Below are 23945 nucleotides of genomic sequence, written 5' to 3'. Positions count from 1 at the left end.
CTCAAAGAACACATGGACACTCCACAGTAAATTGCATGAGACATTTTATTTTTCAGAAACAGAAATTTTCTTCACAAAATAATTTGCGATAAAGCATGCTGGAATATTCTGAAACAATATTTCGCAGAATATTTTCGAATGTGTTACGATACTTATTCGTAGTATAAAATATAAAAATTTTAATATTCTTGATAGTGTTTTACAATTTAAATTCAATATTCAATGTCTTCACTATAAATACTAAAATGTCTGTACTTTCATCAATCTGAAACAAGAAGGATTCAATAGTGAACGTTGCTAAGAATAGTACTAATGCGTATGACTTGACAATTACTGTTCAACCACTAACCATCTTCGTAACTGGTTTCCCACTGCCATGCCCGGAGTTGGTATCTATTCTAATAAGCAAGGGATTAGTTTGTTGCGGTAAATTCCCCAGCGTATGCTGTAGGGTTGCGATAAACTTAAGACTATGCAATGGTACCACGCGATCATCGTGATCTGCAGTCCATAGTAATGTTGCTGGATATTGTCCATTCTCTGGAACCCTTACGTTATGTAAAGGGGAGTATTTTATAAGGTTCTCGAAGTCTTTAGCTTTATCTGAACTACCGTAATCAGATACCCAAGCAGAACCAATCGTAAATTTATGAAAACGTAACATATCCATTACCCTACAAATACAAAATGTAGAAATGACAGTTATGAACATTTATGAACATGCTTCATCAACTTACCCAACTTGAGCAATTACAGCACCAAATAGATTAGGTTTTTGATTTGCACACGCAGCAACTAACAATCCCCCATTACTGCCACCTAAAATGCTTAACTTTGATGGTGTTGTATAGTCATTATCAATTAAATAATTAGCAGCAGCTAGAAAATCGTCAAACACGTTTTGTTTCTTAAGGAGCCTCCCGCCGTTATGCCATTTTGTTCCATATTCGCTAAAGCATAGTTATGAAATTGTACAACAGACATGTTCATCAGTAAGTAACCATTGCCCTTAAACTTACCCGCCTCCACGAATATTTGCGACTGCTAATACTCCATTCAAGTGTTGCACAAAAACTAGCTTTGTGATACTAAATGTAGGTTGAATGCTTATATTAAAACCTCCATAACCATACAATAATGCTGGCATAGTGCCATCCAAAACTGCATCCTAAATAAAATCGTTTATTACTTCTATGTTGCTTTGTGTGCAGTTAAAAATAGTAATGCCAAACTCTTGCCTTTTTCATTACTAAGAACATTGGAATTTTTGTACCATCATTACTAGTATAAAATATTTGACTAGTCTTATACAAGCTTATATCAAAGTTTTTTACTTTAATCTCCCGTAACACCTACAAAAATAAATATATTGATTCCATCATAGAGTTATCAAATTTTTGTTAGTCTAACCTGTGGTTCTTCGTCAGTTTTAAGATCAACTTTGTATATAATACCAGGAATCAAAAAGGATGTAAATTGGTAAAATATTTCCGAATATTTTTTGTCTCCTGTAAAATTGATTACTTTGCCTAGTTCAAGCGGAAATGTTCTCAATTTTTCACCTGTTTTTAAACTATGTAGTTGCAGAATATTCTAAAAAAAAAAATTATGATTGTTAGATTTATTGCTACATATCTCTTTCTACTTATTTACTGTTACCTTAACATCTTCAATGTAACAAGCGACAAATTTATCCTGGTCTACCGCACAGACAGCATCTAATACATTATGCGAATGTTCCGATAAAAGGTCGACCCACTTATCTTCCGCATAATCCAGTAAATCTATAATTACTAGTCTATAGTTTGGTGCACCTTTGTTAGTGCGGAATATAGCCTTAGACCCCTCATTTGTTACATACTGTGCAAACAAAACAACTGATAAAAATGAAGCCAATTAAAACGAATAAAAAAAAGTATATACATTATATATCACAAACTTCATAATCGGCTTCAAATTTATGAATGACTTGAGTTAATTGCAATTTTTCTTTAAATTTCATATCTGGTTTCAATTCTGCAATATACAATAAATTAAGCCTACAATTCTTCACGGGTGTAACAATTAGCCACTTTCCACAATGGGAAACTTCTGCACCACTAAAAATATAATAAAAATACATTACAAAGAAAGAATATATTAAATAATTTTTTTTTATAAGAATCTTAATTGGAACAGTCTACAACTAATCAATTAAATAATAAGTAGTAGTATATCACTAACATCCTCCATAAAGGTTCTTCAGGAAATTCAACTACAATAGCATCTTCTGACTGTGGTGTTCCAACAAAATGATAGCATAACTTTTGGTTTTTATTGCCTTCCGTTTCGGAACCATCAGTTTTACCTTGCTGTTCTGGATAACAACTATAAAATATGCCTTTATTATCAAGAGTCCATTCTATCTCAGAAAATTTGACCTTTTCTAAAACTTCTGGATATTTTTCACCTAATCAGAAACATTATTTAAACATAAATATATCTAAATAACAAAATAGAAAACATTTTTAACTTATATCAACTATCAGAAATGAACTGTATTTGCCGTACCAGTTTTCGTATCCATAAAATGAATTGTACACCAATCAGATCCACTACTAGATAATCCATATGCAAATATACTACCGTCTTCACTAAATTTACTAATAGAAATTGTAACAGTACCATCTTCTGATAATTTATTTACATCAAAAAATATTCTTGGTTCACTGTCTAATGTATCTTGTACATATAAATCGCTAAAAGATATAAATTTATATAACATCATAATAAGAATAACAAATTAAAGATAACATGCAAGTACCTTTGGTTTTGTAAACCCGTATTTTTATAGAAATAGTATTTATCGCCATGTCTGCTAGGACATGAGTATTTTGGGAAATTGAATAACTGTGTCAACCGATTATAAATATCTTCACGTGCATTACACGATTCCAAATATGGTTTAGTAACAGCATTTTGGGCATCAACAAATGCTTTGGTTTTTTCAGAATCTGGATCTTCTAGCCATCTATAAGGATCTGGTACCTAATATGAAATATTGTGATTTAAATATATATGATTTTGCATATTTGAATAGAAAATAATATTATTCGTACATATAAATGTTTATATAATGATAATATTACTAAACAAAATTAGCTTATGAACCACATTTACAACTGTAATTATTGATATTGATTTAGATATGCATTTCTGGAAAATGACTGTGTTTTTTTCATTCTAACCTCGACTCCATGATAATTATCGACTACGGTTTCATCCCGATACGCTTCGGGGTATTGCAATTTTTCCATAATGTTTCGACGTCCTTTGCTGTTTTCTGTTAAATGATTCGGCACCTATATCCAACGAAACGACACGATTAGAATTATTATAGTGTTAGTTATAAATGTTTTCAAAAATCTTACTTTAACCGTGGAGGAAGAGGATGCGCGAATAAACTGCAAGTGGTTACAAGCACCGAATTTTAATAGATTTCTATAGGCACTATTTTCGACTTTATGCAAACAACATTTCTTTATCGTATTTGCAATTACCGACACAACCACCAAACGCATTATACACAGGGTCACACAAACGTTATCTGTACATTCTATTTTAAAATACTGTATTATAAATTGTTTCTTTTTGTTGCTAATAAGGTGCTTTAAAATCGTTACGAACGAAAATAGTTTTAAATTAAAAATTTATACATTTACGAGAAAAATAATTTTGTTTCCCGATAATTTTAGTTACCCAAATGTAATTAATAAGCAATAGAATTTCTGAAATGCATTCACCTTACGCAAACTTAAACCAGCTGATATAATGTAATTACGCACATACAATATTCATAATTAACCGAATCATTGTAATTAAAGGCGATTTGTATGGTCTCAGATAAAAGTCTATCGATAACTCGAAGAAAACGTTTCTGAGAAAATGTATACGTACTTCATTTATGAGTTTAATCGACATATGCGTGTGTCCGTGTGTATATAAATGCGTCTATGTACTTGTGTGCATCATAAAAATTAAGAAGCTAGCGTTGGAATAGTTTAAACAATAATTTACCAATAGCGTAATTACAACTTCAATAATAATGCTAGTAAGTTCTCGACACGGAAGGATGAAGAATATATTCTTATCAATTGGCCTTAATTACCCCTTCTAGTAGCAACTGATGTTAGCTGACACGTACATGTAACTTTTCATACGATTTTACCAGTCGCCAAATCATGAAAACGCAGTGCCGTATGCAATACCGATATAAAATGTATCTTAAGAAATAGTGACAAGCTTATAAAACCATTACTAAATGGCACAATTATACTGATCAAACTATTGACATTTTCGATCAATACAATATAAATAAAAAAAGTCCTTAAACAATTGTCCAAGCGTATATTTAAAAATATTTTTAATTACGTACAAAGCAATTTCTCTAGGTTTGTAAATAATCATGATCTCAAACACGTTGAAATGTATATTTCTTACTATACACAAGTAACCTGTAATTAGTCAAAATTAAGCATCCAATTTTTAATCGAATTTATCATATGTTCGAATTGCATCTACTGTATTTACAAGTAACAATACCGAAGCTGATAGTAAAACTATCAGCAGTATTTAAATACGAATTTAATAAATGCCCCCATAAATACAAGATCACGGGTAGTGAAAGTCATTTCATTGTTCCAATTGGCTGACGCCCGTCGCCTCATTCCCAAAGCCTTCCTAGATCGCGCCACAAGCAGTGGGAACAAAAATGAACCCGAAAGCGACAAGTTTCAGCCGGACGGTGTGTCTTTATGAATGTTCCCCGTGTAAATCCGTACAGAAGGGCATATATAATACCGTTTACGTGCCTGAAACGAACGCTGCGGAAGGGTTCGTCGCGAATCAAGATGCGACTCGCCGAGGAGAGTTGCATCGCGACGATATCAGGCGCGGTCAGCTGTACTTTGTGCTGCGAACTTAGATAACCTCTTTGTATTTGTATAAAGACCCCCTCTTTGCTTTCTCCGACCACACGGACTTGATATATTATCAAAACCTAATGGCTCGGTGCTCATTTCAATCCTAAAAGTGTACAAGGACTCCTGGTGTGCCTTAGCAGCAGTCATCGTCTCTGAATTACTTCACCGCGGAAAATAATCAAACGCGTATTCCTCGTGAAACTTCATTCCGATATCCGACAAGAAGAGGTCGTTGGAATCTACACGTATCCATCAATTCGTCGCGGGTAATTTGAATGTGTCTTTCCAACCTGTCAGCACACGGAGGAATGCAAAAGGACTGCCGAGACTGTTTAGGTCTCCGATACCGTATCAACTCCCTGGATCAGACCTGGAAGTGGCTACACCAAACGATCGCCCTCCACGATTACCTGATCTCCATAACCGCTAGTCAATCCGACGTTTTGAGAGAATCTTGTCAATAGGACTGCTATCTACAGACGAAACTATTAACCGAAACCAAGGCTGATTTCGCCACACGTGGAAGCAGTAGCACAAGAAAAGAACGGATCATATATATTTCATAGTCAAAAGACTGATCTCATCGAGGTAGATATCTTTTCCAGGGAGTACGGTTTTCATATCGGTACCTATTTCGTCCGTTTGACCTTCGTTCGCACGTAAGAGAGAGAGAGAGAGAGAGCATCAGGAGGAAACACCTGAGAGGGAGAGAAATTGAAGTTACACAATCACGGTAAAGATGATTCTAATCAGTAGAGTTCTGTCCGTCGTAGGACGCGGGTGTCGGTATGGAAACTTCTCGCAGGTGTCAAAGTATTCGACCGGTTTCGATGGGAAACATGGGGATCTTAACGTGTTAATAAAAAAGTCAGTATTCATATCGCAATCCACGGATGTGTTCACCAATTTAGCGTTAGAAGATTGGTTCTACCGGAACTACGATTTTAACAATCATCACCTGTTGCTCCTTTGGCGGAACGATCCCTGTGTGGTGATCGGACGACATCAGAACCCATGGATCGAGCATAATGCTCAGTTGGCGGAAAAGCGCGGTATCGCGCTGGCCCGACGGAACAGCGGCGGCGGTACTGTCTATCATGACAAGGGTAACCTGAATCTGACCTTTTTCACACCAAAGAGCCGATACAATCGGAAATACAATTTGGAGATAGTGACGCGAGCTCTGTACCGGGAATGGGGCGTGAAGGCTGACATTAATAAACGGGAGGACATCGTCGTTGACGGCGTGTACAAAGTATCCTTTAATGTAATGTATCAAAATATGCATATGTTCCTTTAGTTTCGTGCAGGGTGTTCCAAAAGCAATTTTTTTTTTTTAATTATTTGTCAAGATAGTTTTACGTCTCTTTTTTTGTGGGGTGAGAGACGCGGATTATATGAAATTTTATAAGTACTGCAACCAGTTGGAACAACCTTCTTAGTGGAGATGTATAGTTTGCGAAAACGCGATTTATGTTTCCTTAATTGTATTCGAACGCAGGTGTCTGGTACTGCAGCAAAATTAGGACAACGGAACGCATATCATCACTGCACGCTATTGGTCGATGTAAACAAATCGGCATTAAACTTAGCGCTCGAAGCAAAAGAGGTAAATATTTTTCGAATGATTATCGCGGGATTTTCCGTGCAAAGTCTACGCGCGTACAGGATGTCTCGGATGATAAGTTGCGCGTAAAACAGTTGCCATGTGACGGGCGATATGAAACAGTATAAGGAAAAAGGAGTAAAAAAAAGTATATGGTCTTATCTTACACAGCCTGTCTTGAACAGTATATTGAAAAAAGTTTGATTATTATCATAGCTTATAAATGTTATTACTCTTTGTTTCAATGGTATATCGTTACATTGAAATGTATTGAATAAGTAATTTCAAGTTTGCTCATAATATTACAGGATTACATAGACACTAATGCCACCGCATCTGTACGGTCTCCAATAAAAAATTTAATAGATGTGAACTCACACATAAGCATGGATAAGCTTATTAATGCGATTGGCTGGGAATATCTTCGTACGAAGGCACTGGTTTTAGAAGATGGTGGACAAAATCATATTCAACAACAGAAAGGATTTCAGTACATCAATCCAACTGAGGATTGGTTTCCAGGTATGTGATATTAAAAGTTACAATTATTATGTTGTATATTACGTTTATATATTGTCATGGAATCTTGCATGAAAAATATAAATTTGTTGTATTTAGAAAACAGTATTCGCTCAGTCCAAAACTTAATATAAGTGGCAAGAATTATTAGAACTATTAAATTAATGGAAATCTAAAAATGACAATTAAAAATAATTTTGTTACAAGGACTCAACAAATTAGTAAACCAGTTCCGTTCTTGGGAATGGAATTACGGAAAATCGCCAAGATTCTCTGTAACTCGTGTACTGGACCTTGTTGCTCAAGATGGAAGAAGTCGCCAGTTTAATCTAACATTAGAAATAGAAAGTGGTATCATCGACGAAATTAAAATGAGACTTCCGGCTGGTTTGGTATCAAATGACTTCAACCAAGACGCGAGTGTGATAACTAATCTACGTGGTACAAGATACAACCACGAAGTAACGGAAAATATTATAACCGCCATTGGGTGTCGGACGGTTACGTTAAGTACGAGTCAAAAAGTAGATAAAAGTAATATGATTGCTACGCAATGACCCGACAGCAATCATAATGATTGTGCCTAAATTGTTGTATACTAAACAGAGTTACCATATAACAAGCTGTGAGATTAGTACAGATTTGTATAATAATACAATTTTATTAAAAGGCTTAATACCGCCGATTGTTATAATGCATTTAATATATTGTAATATAAATTGTAATAAGTATATTCCACAAAATATATCCCGGTGTTATATTGTTACGTTACTCTTATACGATGCTTATAAATCATCTGTATTAATAAATATTCTTGTTAATTAACTTACTGAAATTCAATTACTCTGCATTGATCAGTCTTGTGAGCGTTAACTAACATTAATAATCCTAAGCATTCATACAAGACAACGATAATCGTGAGCGTTTAGACCTGCATGCATGATCATTATGAAAATATTAATCGTCATTTCAGTACAAATTTAAAATACGTGCAAGTCACCGGTGCATTGCGATTTTCAATTTTTTATTACTAACTTCTTTTTTTATTCTCTTCTTAAATGTATACACATTCAGAAAATCCTATTATGTGAGTGATTTACACACTGTACTAAACGGGATTTAAATTTGATGTTCTCGACAGGCAACGATAGGTGCTAGGTCGCAACATAACGTCCCTATAAGATGGCGGAGGAGTGCCAGGGCAAGATTCTGTTAGGCTTGCGTTACTATCTACACTATTTAATAAATATGGACTGAATAGCAAAGAGTGTCTCTGGGTGTCATTCAGAAAATTGTCTCGTCTCCAACATTGAGTATACTTTCCTGACAACCATATGTACGAAGAAACCATTCCAGTTGCTATACCAAGAATAAAACCGATAACTAGAAACCAATATAAACTAATAATATTTGTTTCCTTTGCCACTGTCTTATATATTGATTTCTCTCTATCGTCTAACGGTTTTGTGACTTCAGGCTCAGTCTTCTGGGTAACCACAACGGTCGCATTCGCAATTATCGACTGATGGTAAGTCGGTTTCTTTATTGCTGGAGCAATAACTATCTTCTCAAATTTCTTTGGATACTTCTTACCACAAATTACAGAGAATTCTATGTTTTTGTGCACAAGATACGTGTGTAGATCCTGTACAACTCTGTTGCACAACCATGGATTTCTGCAAAGAAATATTAGAATCCAATTATACTTGTACATCAATGGTCCCTTACGTATCTACATATGATAGAATATTTAGCATGAAAAGAAAAAAATGTATATTCATTTTCTTAAATTATTCTATTAGTACACGTTATGCCACGTGACTTGTATATCCTACCCTTCTACTGATATCTTCTTCAGAAAGTGCAGTGTCTGTAGAACAGCGCTGCTCATCTGAATCATCAAATTATTTGAAAGATCAAGCCGGCGGAGGCGCGTGAGTCCATTGAACGTGTCCGGAGGTAAATGACTAATCTGACACGAGTCCAAGCTTATCTCCTACATAAAAATTACTTGAGATCGTGGAAAATCGATATCTCGCATTTCTCAATGTACAACATCGATAAACAATAAATACGAAATAATAATTCTGCGATTACCGTGATCGAAGATGATCGTAATTTCGGCACATGAGAATTGAAATGATTTCTGGATAGTTTCAAAATCTGCAAATGTTTGTTATTCACGAAAATGTCATCGGGAATGGAATAAAGATGGTTCTTCGACAAATCTAGAACAGTCAAGTCAGCGAGGCCGTGGAATGCGCCTAAATCAATGTCACTGATTGTATTCCCGGAAAGATTAAGGTATCTCAGATTCGTCAGTCCTATATTCTGGACGAAAACAAACATTTCATTATTAAGAATAAAACAATATTCAAAATCTGTCGGAGAACATTATAATCTCGAAGAAACGTTCACGTTCAATTGAAACATACTAACCGCCAACTCGAAATTATTTAAAGAAGACACGACGTTATCTGACAAGTCCAAGGCCTGCACGTTGCTTGGAGCACCTGTGTCTACGTTGTAAAGATGGCGGCCCGTGCAAGAAGCACGCGGCAACTCGTACCAAGTATCACACTCACACAACGGCGAACAATCTCGCGTGAATTCAGCCGAAACACTGATTCCAATGATATTCAATAAGAGTGCGATGACCAGACACGCAGCAGCGGTGTCGGTCATGGCATCGAACTGTCAGAGATGAATCTCGCGTGAATAGGTTATACCGGTCGTACAGTCGACCAACGAATTGTGCGTAGCAAAATTACTTCTGATAGGCTCGTTGCGTTCTCAGGATGATCGTGATTGCCCCACCTACGTAATCTTATCTTACACACGGCTGTGCGCGTGTACATCGTTGCAAACGCGTTAACGATCGCGATGCATCATTCGATGAAGTCAGTGTGTATCCGATGCTTTCCTTTCTCGTTCATTTTTTTTTCCCCGGCGATAAACGACGTCAACCGTGCGAGATAATCCGGAAGCAGCAATGACAAGAACAATGTTGCCCCCGACGAAGTATTCGTCATCGTGTTTGCGCGAGTGCCGCCGGGCGAGATTTTGGGCACTTCGGGTATTTCGGGACAAACATAAGGCCTCTTTGAAGAAATACATAAAGGAAAGCACAGTTAGAGAATGAACATTATTTGTCGGGCCTCTCGTGCCAATTCCTTTAAACTGACTGACACGCTTTGTGAACAGGAACAATGGAGGGTATCATAAACAGGAGGGTAGATTCTTTGAAAAACAGCCACACCGCAAACCAAAACTGATGACCACGATAAATTCCGTTCGTAAGAACTGATCTCGGCTGCGCGCAACGCCACTGAATTATAATTTACGAATTGACCCTCTTTGAAACGGGAAATCTCACGTTCATACATTTCTATTTCCCCTTTTAAAACTAACAAAAACCAACAATAAAAACCTGTATTACATTTAGAAAATCAATGTTGAAATGAAAATTTTAACACGTTGAATACCGTATGATTTCCTACAGCAAAATACACGAAAAAAATAAAATATTAAATCATTTAATTGCATTATTATTGCACGTTCATCTAGCTGAATGTAGCATTATTTAAAATAAATGTTCTCAAATAATCATCGTTTAATCGAGTGAACCAATTCGATTTGGTTGGTACCTATGACCCCCATGGCATTCATGTATTAATTATAAATTGAAAATATAATCTATCGTTAGTGCATACAGAGACATCAAATAGCAAAGGTACCTTACGTAATTGAACAAAAACAAGGAACGAAAGTTGGTTACAGGTATAATTTAACATTCTCCGCGTGGAGAATGTATCGAAGAATACTCGAGGCGTGTGTAGCGTTAAACAGCCACATTAACGCAACGCAGATGACTAAGATCCCCATTACATTCACGGCGAGAAATAACGTTACAATGCACACACTCACACACACGCACACGCACACGCACACACACGTCAAGCATTCCTTTACGCGACAAGGAGGAACGGTTTAACCGGCGACAATTAAATGTTACTCACTAGCCCTTGGCACCTCTTCGCGGCCGAAGCGAGGGGGTAGCGTTCAAGCGCTGAGCTAACAGCGCAGCGTGTTTATTGCGCAACGTCCACGGAAATAAATCTAGGATAGGCTGCTGAGAACGCGTGGACCGTTGCCTTCTATTCGGCCTTACCATTCGTTCCCACCAGCCCCCTTCGCATCTTCCGGCCATTTTCATTGCTCGTCCTCCATGCCGCCATGACAAGCATACGGTATAGCACTGCGACTGCCTCGCCTTCGTTGACAACGCCGCCGCCACCCGCCGCATCGGATCGATTTATCGGTAGAACCAGCGATGCCCGAGCCCGGCGCAGCCGAGCCGGCTTTTCAACCTCTCTAAACTCATGGCATCTTCGGCAGCGCAGTCACCCACAAATGGACAAAACGATCACGGCCGTGCGTCGGTTTACGAGAGCACGATTACTACGCATCAGCCAAGAAAGTGTATCTCCATCGTCGAAGACACTCCACTCGGCCGTGTTTCGTCACTGGCGCCCTCAGCTGACATCGAGCATCAACTCGACATTCGACGACAATCGAACGGTTCGATTGATTCGGGCGTCCCATCGAGAAATACATACAATCGTCGCCCGAGAAACATGAAAAATACCGATTTACCTTGACGGAACGATGAATTTCCCAAATTCCACCGGATCAGGGTCGACGTGTCTCACGCGGGACGGACTCGTTTCCCGAATAAACGAAATGCGCACATTCTTCACGGCGAAATGACAAGCCTTGGAAATTACCTCGGCCGCGAGGTGCGACGCGACACATTCCCCGAAGCTCGAGCGACGCGCGAAGATATTTCACTCGGCGTGTGTCGTCACCGACCGTCTCAGCTGACGTAAAATGGCCGCCGTCTACTGTCAGCTGAACCATAAACACGGGTTTCCTCTGTCGAAACGTGTCCTGTTATCGCGGAACACGCGCCCCCGCTTTCGGTACAGGCGTCGGTGTCCTTAGAGTCGAGGTACCCGCCGGGCGAATGGTATTTCATTAAAAACGAATGCACAGTATGGTGTTGGTGCGGCGGTGGGAATGTCTCGGCGAGCGAAGCCTCTTTGCCGGGTAGGTTCGTACATGATTGGCAGACAGATCGTTCACGGGTTTCGTCACATGCGTCCTCAGCTGACGATAAAATCACCGTCCCCGAGCATTTAACGATACCAGCTGATTGCGAAAGTCCCTTTTTCCTTCCCCACGAGGAACCGTATAAAATGCAACACGCCGGGATTGGTTACCGACGGTCGATCAGTGGAACGACGCGAATGCCGTCGGGATTCCGCAGCAGGGTTTTCGGTGCGAAAATGTCGGATGTATTTTGCTGGACGGACGGGAAAAGAGAGGGACGCCAGCCAGAAGGGACGCCGAGTACAGTCGTACGAAAAGTGGAGAGGGCCGAGAAAGTGGAGGGTCTCGGCGAGCCGAGCGCTTTGGCTAGGGTTCTAGCCTGCGATTTTTTCTCGTTCCTCTCGTTCTCCGGGCGGACGGCCAATGAGAGTAAGTAGGTCAGCGCGACCGGCCAATCGGTGCTCGAGGCCGGGTCACGTGGGTTTGTTGTTATCTATCAGCTGTTTTTCCCGGGCGGGCGGGTGGCCGGCCGGCGCAGTGAAAGCCGTTTGGAAGTCTATCCTCAGTTCTCCCCGGTCGCTCAGCTGTGCGTCACATGTCGGGAACCGCGAGTCCGACTTCTGTCTGTATACCATCCTACCGTGTACCGCTTGCCCGTTCAGGTTACAGTAACGTGCCGGATTCTTGCTTACCGGCCAGCGTCAGTCATATATTATGCTATCTACCGCGTGCGCATCGACGTATCACAATAAATCCATCACGAAGTGCCTCGAACATGCGGACGGCGTGACAAACGCAGGCAACGGTGCACGCCGTTTTGTTGATACATTGAGTTCTGTGTTCAGGCCGCGAAGGCCGCCGCGTCCCTCCACGGTCTAGGAAAATCGATCGGTTGCATCTCGACACGATTGGCGATACGAAAACGTTAAACTGCCGATTCTCGCCCCCGTGTTATTACGTGTTAACGTCGCGGCAACGATGACCTAAAGCGATGGTGTTCTATATACATATATGTGATCGAAAATAAAGAGGTAGCTTTCAATACGGAAAGAAAAGAAAAGAAAAAAAGAAAAGAAAAATCGAAGCGACGCGTGTGTCGTACGCCCAGGTTACCGGGAGTGTGTATTTTCCGAATGTTCAGTCGATTCATGTACAATATCGACCGACGCGTCACACGTATCATCTATCGCGCGCATCGAACTGTTGAATCGGCCGTGTGTTCTCGCTCCGTCAGTGATTTTAACGATTCTATCGAACAGTGTGTTCGTTCATTAGAATTGTTGGAAGACAGTGGTAAAATAGCCCAGTGCAAATGAGATTCACAAAAGAGCATACGGACCGAGATATTCTTCTCGACAACGCGTAGCCGCGTACCGTGAGACAACCCGTGCTCACGAGATATCGAACGATTATATCGATATTGTCGGTTGATCGCCGAGAGATCGTTTATCGGCAGTCAGCCACCACGAATAATGTCGACGGGCAAGAGGCTGGCGAAACGTAGCATAATCGGCACCAGAGTGTGTGCTCCCGGCGACGACGGGAAGTACTACACCGGCGTCATTCACGCCGTAAAAACGCCGGCGTCAGCCGCCTCTGAGTCAGGCCTCAGCATTACGCCGAAGACACGCTACTCGGTGCGGTTCGACTCCGTTCCCGGTGGACGTCCGCCGAGTCCGAGCACCGAATACTCCGATCGCGATCTCATCGGGCCTGGCTTCGGTTCTGTGACCAGCGCGCGGCTCGTGCCCGGACAGAAAGTTTATCTGACGTATAACGGCCGGGAAATTCACGCGGAGGTCACCCAGCACCGCGAGCACCTCGACGAAGTTGACGTGAACATCGCGCCGAACGGCCAAGAGGTGAGTACTCGGTTTTTCCGCTTTTTCTTGCATATGGCGGCGGTAGCGCGAGTGAGTTACCGGTCCTAGGTTAGGCTAATTACATAGACGAGAATAAACTAATGAATCTTCTTAATATTAAACAGAAAACTTGTGAACAGTGAAATTAAATAAGACTTTATTTAATTAAGAGTCAAACAATGAGGTTCATTTCCATTAATGCGTAATACGACTGTTTCGCGTATCGCGTTTGGCATGATATAGGTGCCATTCTTATTTTCCCCCGTGAGCAACGCTTCCAGGGAAACGTTGCAAAAGTTCCATGAATACAGTACGTTGAGCATAACGAGGTTTGATACGTCATCCGTGCGACCGCCGGGTCTCGGTGCATCCAAGCAGGTTAGCGCGCATCAAACTCAACTCGCGCGCGCCTGCGCGCCGGCTGAGTCTGTCCTCTCTTTCGTTCCCTCTGTCCCTGTCGCTCCCACGGCACGGGACGCCGAGAGGATTGCTTTCCAGAGCGGGGAAACGCGGTCCCGCGCGATAACGCTCGGTGCCGGCCGTATCGATGACATGCTCGACGAATTGTAGCATGTTTACGCAGGCCGGCGGTATTTTTTTCGGAGTTCCCGTGTGGGCAGCGTGGCCGGTCCGTTTCCACGGTCCGCCGAAAAGAATCCGAACGACGAGGATGACAGGCGGCCGGCATAGTTGCCGGTTGCGTCGTACGCGCCGGCGCGCGCACGCCAGCGGCCGAGCGAGCGAGCGAGCGGGCGAGCGAACGAGCTGGCGGGCGTCGTTAATCAGAAAATTTAATTTTCGTGACCTCGTTCTTAAACCGACCTATAGAGTGGATGTTCCATTTACGCGGCGCGCATGAGCGACAGACGCTCTCCGCGTTCGCGTCGGAATCGGGATACAGAGAAGGATGGAAGGGGTAAAACGTTACCTTGCGACGTTGCATCTGGATACGACCGTGGGCACGCTATGCGCCACGCACGAGCCGGTCAGACCCCGATCGAATCCGTCTCGCTCGCGGTGATCCCGCGATTCATGGGAGCATTTTCACGCGAGCGGGATAGATGCTGGCTTCATGGAACGGGGTGCGGGTATATTATCGGCACAACAGGTTAACCAACGGGTTAACCCCTCGCCTTACGGTAACGTGTCGGACAGAGGATTTTAAACAGAATTGAACCCTTTGCACTCGAGGATCGCTAGAAACATTCGACACTTTCGAAACGAACTAATGAGAACATAAATTGAGAAACGAAGTTATTTTGTATAAATGTTTCACATGTTGATGCATTATACTAAACTTAATATTACAGACTTTTAAAAATTCGAATTGAATATTCTTCTATCAATTGTTATACTTCGGAGCAACGGTTGAATATGCCTATAATTTTGATCTTCTTAATGAATTATTAATGACAAAGTAGCCGTATCGATCATAGTCGAGGAATAAATCGTAGGGCAAGGGGTTAACAGAAGGAAATGCCCGCGGCTGTGTGCGTGCGCTCCGGTATTGGAGTCACACGATACACGAGCGATGCCAGCCCGTCGATTTTCGACACGCCTTACTCGGGTTACACGCCGTGGGGACGGGGAGCAATGGGGGATCGGTCTCCGGAGCTCGGTGTCGGCTGATGATCGAGGGCCGCGAACGTTTCGCGGACTCGCGGAAAAGCGTGGCGAGCGTAACGCAATAAATACCCCATAAAACGGGGGGAGCGAAGCGGCGTTGCGGTCGGTCAGGCGTGGCGGAGAAATATACGCAGCACCGATACCGCTATGTGGGCGCGGTTAGATTCGTAATGAGAGGCACTGGGCGAGCGTTATCCGTATGCCGGCCGCTCGCGTGTAGCATGCGGGAGCGCGGTCGGCTTTATGCGCGGACCGAGGCAACACCGGCTGGCGTTGTGTTGCGCTGCTCGCGTCGCCAGTGCACCGGCTACCGGTGACCCCACGTGGAACGCGTTAGCGCAATACAGTAAACCTCCGTGTAACGCGAGTTCTTGCCACGAGAGCTCCTGCGAGGCATCAATGATATTGCGATGCCGTTTTTTCTGTACAACGCGGTATAGAATTGATGTGGATATTTTATTTTCATTGTAGATGTGGTAGGAGAATTCGACGCGGCAACGGTTATCGTGAACATATTGTTCACGTGTTATACGAATATTTGTCGGGTAGAATTGATGACTTCCTACAGCGCTTCGTATAACCCATTAACCGCGTTACATGGGAGTCTACTCCGTCTATCTATCTCCGTTATACAGCCAAGGCGCGATCGCGGTTCCATTTCGTGGAAACTCGGTGGCGCGTTCACCGCGTTCAAGGAAGAACCGGATCTGGTCAAACCAAAGTGTCCGGTTCCGATGTTAAGACCAGCCGAGTTGATCTGTTACGCTTTATCGCGGTGCCGTGTCGCGTGTATCGTTGCATATGTGTCCCCGTGGCTCGAGCGCGTCCAGGATATCCCTTACGGGCGTTTCTGAGTCGTCATTCTGACGTTCGTGTCGATCGCAGTTAATTTAACTGTAATTTAATACGGTGCTCCTCCAACTTGTTGAGGAATATCCGAGAATCGCTAGAATTCTGTTTATACGTAATACGATCGTATTGCGAATAACTGCAGCGGAAAACAATGAAACACGTGACTATTGCGATAAAGTCGAATATCTGCGCCGACGCAGGGCTGCAAAGGGTTAACTCCTCCCGGAATCTCGCTGGTTTCCCTAGGGTCGGCCACGCTCGTCCGTAACCTTTAATCGCCGCGCATCACAATTAATTCGTCGATGCGGTGCTCTCTTACGCAACCCGGTATCTCGCGTCGCTACACCGCTACGCGACGCTTCTCGCGGAGTGGCCTTTTTAGTGACGTCGAAGGTCAACGGAGCATGAATCCGTAAATGCCAGACAGCGTTCGTCTTTCAGCGCAAGCTCGCGCGTGGGCTGGAATTTTCAAAGTTCCGAGCGTTAATCGACGACGGTTGACATCATGTTAGCGATTCTCGATAGAACGCGCCACCATTTTCTTTTGTCCCTGCCGAGAGACGCGCTCTGTCCTAGCAGCGGGCCCCGGCTTGCCCCCCGAACATTCATTCCGCGCAGGAAGTTGAGCACCGCTGGGCGCGCGTGCATTTCACTCGGGGACGAAAAGGTAACACAACGTTTTATCGTGCGCGTTGACGCGTTCCACGGCACGCGGGAGTGCGTTTCGCCGTTAAGCCGCGCGATCCCCATCGGGCTCTATCTACGGGTCGTGGCACGGAAATATCCGACCCGCGCGGGGCGCATTCGAAATAATGGCCGCGTTTAACGGTGTCACTGGTCACCGGCACGGGCGTGAGACGATTGAGTAAGAGATCGGGCGAACGGAGCGGGCGCGGACGCGTCGTGAGTGGATCCAAAGATAGATATCCCGGCAACGGCGGACCGAACCTAACTGGCCCGACTGTGCACACGTACGTAACACACGTGAGCACGTAATGAGACGGAAAAAGAGAGAGCGCCGGTGCCCGCGGGCCGAAGAAAGAGAGAAAGGCAATAGCATTCGCTACAACCGCGCGCGCGATGTAAACAAGCGCCGCGCACACGCGTACCCGGGCTTGTCCAGCCGGTGACGTAGCCACGCGGATGTTTCTCGGTACCCGCGCCGCACGTCCCCGTCCCTCGCTTTATCTTCCCGCTACTGATACTTCCGGTAAATATGTCCTTATCGACGCGCGTTCTCCTTCTCGGATCGCCGCTCGAGAATTCGTCACGGGTAAAGGCCGTCGGTCGACTGTTCGTGCATTTTTTTTTTCTAACAGCCTAGCGACCATTTCAAATTAGACCTTCGCACTGGAAGTGTTCAACTTCCGATGGGGCAATGTGTTTTCTTAATACGAGAAATCACGCGTAATAAAGCTGTTTTATTGAAACTTCACAATTTTCCTGTATCGAACCGTGACTGAGTCACCTATCGAGCGGGAAAGGTTAATACCCTTCGCTTTCGATGAATCGGCTATGAAGAAAGTAGAAAGAAAAGGAGAAAGGTGTCTAGACTAGTCATTTGACGCTTGGACATTTGTAAATTAAGTAGTCTCAGGCTAAAGATTTCTGTGAACTCTGGATCGGAAAAGAAAAGAATTGAAGAGGTCGAAAGTCAACAAGCAGAGAACAATGTGAGGCTTGTCTATTGGTTAATAATATGTTACCAGGTTGCGTTCGTCTATCCGTAACGACTGAACACCGACATTAGTGCGGGTAGGTGAACGCATCCCCATCCGAACTTACCGTATAAGAAAGTAAACGCGTCTGCGTTGATCCGGTGCCATTCTGCGGCGTTAAGTGCGCGCGACCTTAAATTCAGCCTGTTTCGTTTCGTTTCTGCCCGTTCGGGGTGTAGCCGGCTCGACAGCAGTCGCTGACAGCTCGACGATGCCCGACGTGTATAATTCATTGCTCTAGTTACTTGCGCTGCGCAGCAGCAGGTGGCCAATTTCTTTCGCTCCCCCCCGCGCCCCTCTCTCCCTCTTTCTCTTTCGCCTGGTGTTCTCGAGGTGACGAGCTCTCTCCTGCCAACGGAAATCAATTGTACTCTCAATGGAATTACCGTACCGGGCACGCCAAACGATTTCTCTCGTCCCTCGGCGAATCGAATTCGCCACCCGGCGGAATCGATCGTGGCCGGCGATGGCCACTTGAATCCCAGATTCCGAGTAATTCGATGTTTTCAGGACCGTCGGAATTCGAGTCGCTCAAGGTGGGACTCGATGTTCTTTAACTTTCGAATGTCTTGAAAGTTTCGAAGTCTCGATCGCGAATCAGTCGGAACTCGGGAGATCTTCGAGCGTTCAACGGTTGGAGGATATCGAATCCTACTCGTAGTTGTTCGAATATCGGCAGTCCGGAAGACGATCTCGTTAGAAATTGTGGAAACGACTCGAAATCCCGACAACCGACCGGCGATCCTTGTGGCTTCCCGATAGGCTCGCGCGATCGTTCCCCGTTCGCGTCGGTTTTCCTGCGTTCGGTGTGCCTTTTCATTTGCGTAACGCTACCCGCGTCACGGCGTGCCGTGCGCCGCTGTGTACCGAGCGCGCATGCTCGACACCGGCTCACGGGTTATTTAAAATAGTAACCGAACAGGCCGGGAATCTACAGTGCGTGTTCTGTTGCACGGGATTATGTCATGTGCGCTCGTACCACTTCGCCGGTAAATAGGTTACGCAAGATGGATCACGGATGGCCACTCTGCATAAGTATTAACTTATAGTCGGGGACCGGCTGGCGTACGTGTGCCGTCGTGTAGGTACGGCGCCCGGCTCCGGGTAGAAATTGGAAGCGATGTAATAACAGGATATGGAGGTTGCGCGTTGCGGCCGGCGGAGAAGCTATGAATTTATATATATGTATAATATATACCTCTGTGTATTTCCTTTTCATTAATCGCCGCGATCTTGGTCGAGTCCTTTTATTTCGGGCTGGGCAACGGTTCTCGTTGGATCTGGCAGATATCTAGAGACACCTGGAGTTTAGATACTTTCGTCTCAAACTGTACCGTTCCACTAGAATAACCATTAACCGTTGCAATGTCCACGTTATTCGAATAGTCTCGCCGAGTCCGAAAGATTATCGGTTAGCCCGAAGTACTATCCATCGAACAAACGATGCGGCATAACAAGCAGACAATGAGCGACAACCATAAAAAACACGTATCCCTTCATCGCAGATGTTTTATCTTAATGTACGCATTTATTCCATGCGCCGGTGTTAATTATGCCGCGGAACACGCACCGATAATGCGCAATCTCTAGGATAATAGATAAACGTCGCGTCCCTGTGCGCGGCAAGAAGGTCGGCTCGGAAAATGGGCGTCTGTTTAACGTCGAGCCCGCGCATTAAAAATCGAATATTCATGAGCCGCGAGGATCGGGGCAGACCGGGATCGAGATTAACGTTGACATTGTCCCTAGCCGGTACGCCGGCTCGTCTGCATGACAATGGAACCGGAAATTCCTGGTCGAATAAGTTTCGTTCCGTGTCGCAACCCCGCGAGGCACCGATCCGTTCGCGCGCGCGCGATCTCTTTCCGTTCGGACGAACGTCGGGCACGTTCGATTCCTACTTTTCTCGTCGGAACGTTATGACATAATTGCGGCGAGGCGACGATTATCCGCCTCACCTTTCGCCGTCCGAGCGCGAACGGCCGGCGTGCAAGCTTGATTTCGGCTTTGGAAACAACATGGCGGCTAGTTGCACCGACCGGCCGGTTGGGGGCACCGCGTCCTAGCCGATCGCTCCTAAAGTCGGTCATAGAGTTTACAATGCAACGCCTTCTCTCCGCTCGGCCCGGTATTCAACTGCCTCTCTCGTTCTCCCTCCTCCACCCTCTTTCTCCCTCGCTCTCTCCTACGCAGACTCTCTTTCCGTTTCTCTTTCCCTTGGTCGGTTTACCGCGATTGCGCTCGTCCGTGTAGCAATCATTAGCACGCTCGAGTACAATTACCTTGGATATTGAAACAGGTCTGTGTCTCGCGGTGTACTGATACATATGCATCGCGCGCGATCGCTGGCAAGGCTCCGCTCGAAATCGGCGCGTGTAGTAGGCACGACGGGCCACGGGACGCGCGGACTTTCAATAGGTTGCAACCGCGGACGTGACGGCACGGAGTTGCAAAATAGAACGCGCGTGCCGCCACGGATCACCCGGAATTGCCGTTCTTCGCCGGAGTCGTGTTGATCCGACGCGTTCGGTACGCGTGGGCTTTCGCCGGAGGCCACGTCGCGGCTGCTCATGTCACCGGTGTCAGAAGTTTCCTGCGAAAGTAAAGTTATCGATCGACGGTGGAATCCGGTCTACCATACACGGTAGATCCTTGATAATTGTTTAATTACGAATTAGCTGAAAAACGAGTATATACTAGAAGAAGCTTGATTTTTGGCACTATTACAATTCTCATTTACTCTACCAAATATACATAAGCAAACTTCTGTCTACATGAAACTGCGCGAGCATCTTCTCGGAACACCCGGTGTACACTGTCAGCTACGGAACAGCTGATTGGCTCATCGAGATCCCACGTACCCCATTTGTCGCGCCACTACCGAGGTTCTACCGTGATCCTCGAACGAAACGGAGCTACCGAGTCACAGAGTCGTAATTTTCCCCTGCGAGATCGCGTTTTTTGCTCGTCAAGCGGCGAGTTGAGATCAGCTGATCACCGGGCAGAACGCGCGTAAGTTTACGCGTCTTGTCTCTCCCACCCGGCGAGATATCGCTCGGCCGCTCGCGAGCCCCGGCGCGCTGACGTAACGATGTACAAGCACGCGTCGTAAATTATGATCGATAATGTAACCTTGCCAAGCGCATACGCGCGTAGGTAACATATGGCGGAATGTGTATCGCGGTGTCCCCCGGGACTTTCTAACAATCCGCACCGGTGAACGGGCCGAAGGCTCGCATCCCCGGCGCCCATTATGGTATCCCCGCGGTCTCGCCCATGGGAGGGGACACCGTCGCGGCGACTCGTCCGCACTCGTTAATAACTGACTCGTGTAGCATCCGGTTGCTTTCGGTGCATTCCGGTCGTAACGGTGACCGGCGTTTGACATTCACTTTCCGGGGGTTGAAAAGAATCCGTGGCCAACATAGATAGAGCTCCCTGCCGCTCTATGCGACCGGCTTGGCTAGAGCGCGACGGTGCTGCCTCTGGCGCAGCTAGGAAAACTCGGGAGACCCTAGAACTGGTGCGCCATGGATCTCGCAGCGGGCAGGGGTGCTCAAAGACTAGATCGTAGCTTCATTGGGGAAACTTCAACGTTTCTATCGGAAGAACTGCCTTCGACGGAGCTACGAAAACTCGAGCAACCTCGGATAGACTATCATGGATCATGACGTTAGGGGTTCTCAAAGATCTAAATCGTAGTCTGTCCCTAAAATGTCGAATGTTCCGTTGGAAGCATCTATGTTGCAAAGGTAGCACATGAAACCGAAGACCAGGCTACCAAGATGTAGGTACGTTTACCGAGGTGGCATCAGGGATTGACGCGATCTTTAGGGTCCGTTCGTTTGTAGCGCGGCGTGGATGTATCGCGTGGAATACGAGGACGCGAGGAAAAGTGGCGCGTATCTGCCACGCGGAGAGAAAAGCGAGGTCGGGCCTTTCTCAGAAAAGTGGGTCGAGAAGGTACCGATCGTACAACTCGAGAGCCGGCGTTGCGTTCCACGCGCCTGGGATTCACGAGGAAAGCCGTCGGCGCGGCGGCCACGTCCGTTCCCGACGCGGTTGCAACCGTCGACTCTCCCACGGACGTGTCCCTCCCATTGGGAAAACGGGAGAGAGAGTTCCCGTGCACACGCTCGCTCGCCGGCTCGCTCGCCGGCTCGCCTTCGACCCTTTTCCCGCATTGTTGCCGCCGCTCTTGTTCCCCGCTGCTCTATGACTTTCCAACGGGCTGCGGGCAGAGGCCGGCCGGCCGGCCGGCCGGCTTCCGACTATGTGGAACGAGATAGATGGCCTTGCGCAGCATCGATTAAACGATTTTATGCGGCGCACACCGGCGAAAAGAGCCCGTGTGTCGCCAGTAGGTGTCGAGCGAAGCCTCGGCGACCCGACCGCCTTATTGGACGCCGGGACTGTGATGATTTAACGAGACGGATGAATAAATTACTCCTACGGGCTGACCCGGCTGGGCGTGTTCCACGGCTATTAGCATATTACGGAAAAGCAATTAACGGATGGACGGTCTGGACGGCTTCGACGACTGAGTCGTAGAGTTCGGTGTCGTCCTTTACCTCTCGTTACTCGACTCTGTCTCAAGTGGGCTTCGTTTTGTAATAAATTCCTTACGGCAACTGTCCTCCAAACGCGTCGGCCGTTATCCACAGGTTCCCCTCGGTAGCGTTCAAACGCGTGTCCATAAAATTCGATCAGCTGACTTCTGGATCCTCTCATCCCCTACTCTGTCGCGCAGTGTCATCATCGCGATTCGCTGGACTCATCCATACCATACACATTAACATTGACACAGAAACCAGAAGCTTCCTCTCCATTCCGTCACGCTTCCGAGGAATCCCGCATCGATCAGGCGTGGGCGCGATCGTTTCGCAACACGTGCCGCAAACAATCGATCCGTTCATCTACGCGCTTCTTTCATCCCCGCGAAATCCTCGAGCCACCCCGATTCGCCGGGCACCAAGGGAATCCCGCGAGCCGCGCGAAACTCGGGTACCAAGGGTGCGAAAAAATGAAAACAAACTTTCGCTGCGAGAAGGAAGGAGGCCGCAAGCGTTCGAGTTCACGCGACGCTGGTTAAGGCGCGTGCAGAGGAGGAGGAGGAGGAGGAGGAGAAGGAGGAGGAGGAGGAGAGAGAAGCAGAAACGGAGGAGGTGCAGCCGTCGTCGTAGGAGGTTAACGCGGAGGATCGAGTTCGGGGCGCGGAAGAGGACGGGGTTTAAAAAGGGGCCAGTAGAGGGGCGAAAGGCGGCCACGTACTCCGTAACGGAGCGGAGGAGTGTGTTTGCCAGCATACATTTTACGCAACGTCGCCTGTGATATAACGAGAACCGGCGCGAGTATGTATAGACGGCCGGCCGGTTGCATTCGCTGCGCGGGGGAGGGTTTTCCTGCTCCGTAGGGCACGCACATGCGTCGAGGACGGAGCGCAGGATCGCGTCGCGTCGCGCCGCGCCGCCATTCCGCGTCGTTTCGCCGCGTTTCACCCGGTTTCGCCTGGACCCGGCAGCACACAATGACCCAAATGATACGGCGAACCGGGTCGCAGCCTAGATACCGTCGCGGGCCGGCCTTTTCCCGCGCCGATCGGAGAGCGGTGGTAGTATCCGGAGCGCGCGAGCACCCGCCCGCTCGCTTGCTCGCTCGCAGCCCCAGATTTTCACTTTCGCGCGGGTGA

General features: G+C 45.8%; 4 protein-coding genes across 13 annotated transcripts in view; 2 read left to right on the top strand and 2 right to left on the bottom strand.

Annotated features, from left to right (window-relative positions):
- Positions 1-26: 26 nt before the first annotated feature.
- LOC116432242 (prolyl endopeptidase) lies at positions 27-11921 on the bottom strand. Of its 8 annotated transcripts, none has more exons than XM_031988821.1 (14): positions 4057-4191; positions 3411-3443; positions 3228-3341; positions 2804-3027; positions 2551-2738; positions 2224-2449; positions 1940-2099; positions 1660-1860; positions 1411-1593; positions 1239-1352; positions 1020-1168; positions 738-950; positions 350-674; positions 27-265 (listed from the first exon to the last, which is right to left on the bottom strand). In XM_031988821.1, the coding sequence occupies exons 3-14, from the start codon at positions 3294-3296 to the stop codon at positions 200-202; spliced, it is 2118 nt and encodes a 705-aa protein (XP_031844681.1). In that variant the 5' UTR covers positions 3297-3341; positions 3411-3443; positions 4057-4191; the 3' UTR covers positions 27-199. The 8 variants fall into 8 exon arrangements, with proteins under 8 accessions (XP_031844681.1, XP_031844678.1, XP_031844677.1 ...); XM_031988818.1 differs by lacking the exon at positions 4057-4191 and adding an exon at positions 3937-3975; XM_031988817.1 differs by lacking the exon at positions 4057-4191 and adding an exon at positions 3783-3930 and having other exon boundaries at positions 3411-3595.
- Lipt1 (Lipoyltransferase 1) lies at positions 5424-7911 on the top strand. Of its 2 annotated transcripts, none has more exons than XM_031988828.2 (4): positions 5424-6216; positions 6463-6570; positions 6876-7089; positions 7294-7911. In XM_031988828.2, exons 1-4 carry the CDS (start codon positions 5701-5703, stop codon positions 7641-7643), a joined length of 1188 nt encoding a protein of 395 aa, XP_031844688.1. In that variant the 5' UTR covers positions 5424-5700; the 3' UTR covers positions 7644-7911. The 2 variants fall into 2 exon arrangements, with proteins under 2 accessions (XP_031844688.1, XP_031844687.1); XM_031988827.2 differs by having other exon boundaries at positions 5424-6228.
- On the bottom strand, positions 8042-11710 carry LOC116432244 (uncharacterized). The gene is made up of 5 exons (XM_031988826.2): positions 11106-11710; positions 9526-10187; positions 9184-9417; positions 8922-9082; positions 8042-8762 (listed from the first exon to the last, which is right to left on the bottom strand). Exons 2-5 carry the CDS (start codon positions 9769-9771, stop codon positions 8195-8197), a joined length of 1209 nt encoding a protein of 402 aa, XP_031844686.1. The 5' UTR covers positions 9772-10187; positions 11106-11710; the 3' UTR covers positions 8042-8194.
- Positions 11922-12691: 770 nt separating the features above from the next.
- The window catches only part of Glut4EF (Glucose transporter 4 enhancer factor), a 141562-nt gene continuing 130308 nt past the window's right edge, over positions 12692-23945 (top strand). The window contains exon 1 of one of the 2 annotated variants that reach the window (XM_031988735.2): positions 12692-14060. In XM_031988735.2, coding sequence (XP_031844595.2) covers positions 13671-14060 — 390 coding nt within the window. In that variant the 5' untranslated portion in view covers positions 12692-13670. The remainder of the gene's footprint in view (positions 14061-23945) is intronic. The other variant, XM_031988736.2, reaches the window with a different exon arrangement.

Source organism: Nomia melanderi, chromosome 11, assembly GCF_051020985.1.
Source record: "Nomia melanderi isolate GNS246 chromosome 11, iyNomMela1, whole genome shotgun sequence".
NCBI lineage: Eukaryota > Metazoa > Arthropoda > Insecta > Hymenoptera > Halictidae > Nomia > Nomia melanderi.
This window is presented reverse-complemented; position numbering and strand designations above follow the sequence as displayed.

What these genes read in the sequence shown, in the direction of transcription:
- LOC116432242 (XM_031988817.1), bottom strand. Translation starts at nt 3,560, where the DNA reads ATGCGTTTGGTGGTTGTGTCGGTAATTGCAAATACGATAAAGAAATGT. An exon ending in AATTTGAAGCCGATTATGAA is followed by an intron (nt 1,861 to 1,939) that starts GTTTGTGATATA and finishes TTGTTTGCACAG; the next exon opens with TATGTAACAAATGAGGGGTC. An exon ending in AAACTGACGAAGAACCACAG is followed by an intron (nt 1,353 to 1,410) that starts GTTAGACTAACA and finishes TTATTTTTGTAG; the next exon opens with GTGTTACGGGAGATTAAAGT.
- Lipt1 (XM_031988827.2), top strand. Translation starts at nt 5,701, where the DNA reads ATGATTCTAATCAGTAGAGTTCTGTCCGTCGTAGGACGCGGGTGTCGG. An exon ending in TAGCGCTCGAAGCAAAAGAG is followed by an intron (nt 6,571 to 6,875) that starts GTAAATATTTTT and finishes ATAATATTACAG; the next exon opens with GATTACATAGACACTAATGC. An exon ending in AACTGAGGATTGGTTTCCAG is followed by an intron (nt 7,090 to 7,293) that starts GTATGTGATATT and finishes TTTTGTTACAAG; the next exon opens with GACTCAACAAATTAGTAAAC.
- LOC116432244 (XM_031988826.2), bottom strand. Translation starts at nt 9,771, where the DNA reads ATGACCGACACCGCTGCTGCGTGTCTGGTCATCGCACTCTTATTGAAT. An exon ending in TAAATAATTTCGAGTTGGCG is followed by an intron (nt 9,418 to 9,525) that starts GTTAGTATGTTT and finishes GTTTTCGTCCAG; the next exon opens with AATATAGGACTGACGAATCT. An exon ending in TACGATCATCTTCGATCACG is followed by an intron (nt 9,083 to 9,183) that starts GTAATCGCAGAA and finishes ATTTTTATGTAG; the next exon opens with GAGATAAGCTTGGACTCGTG.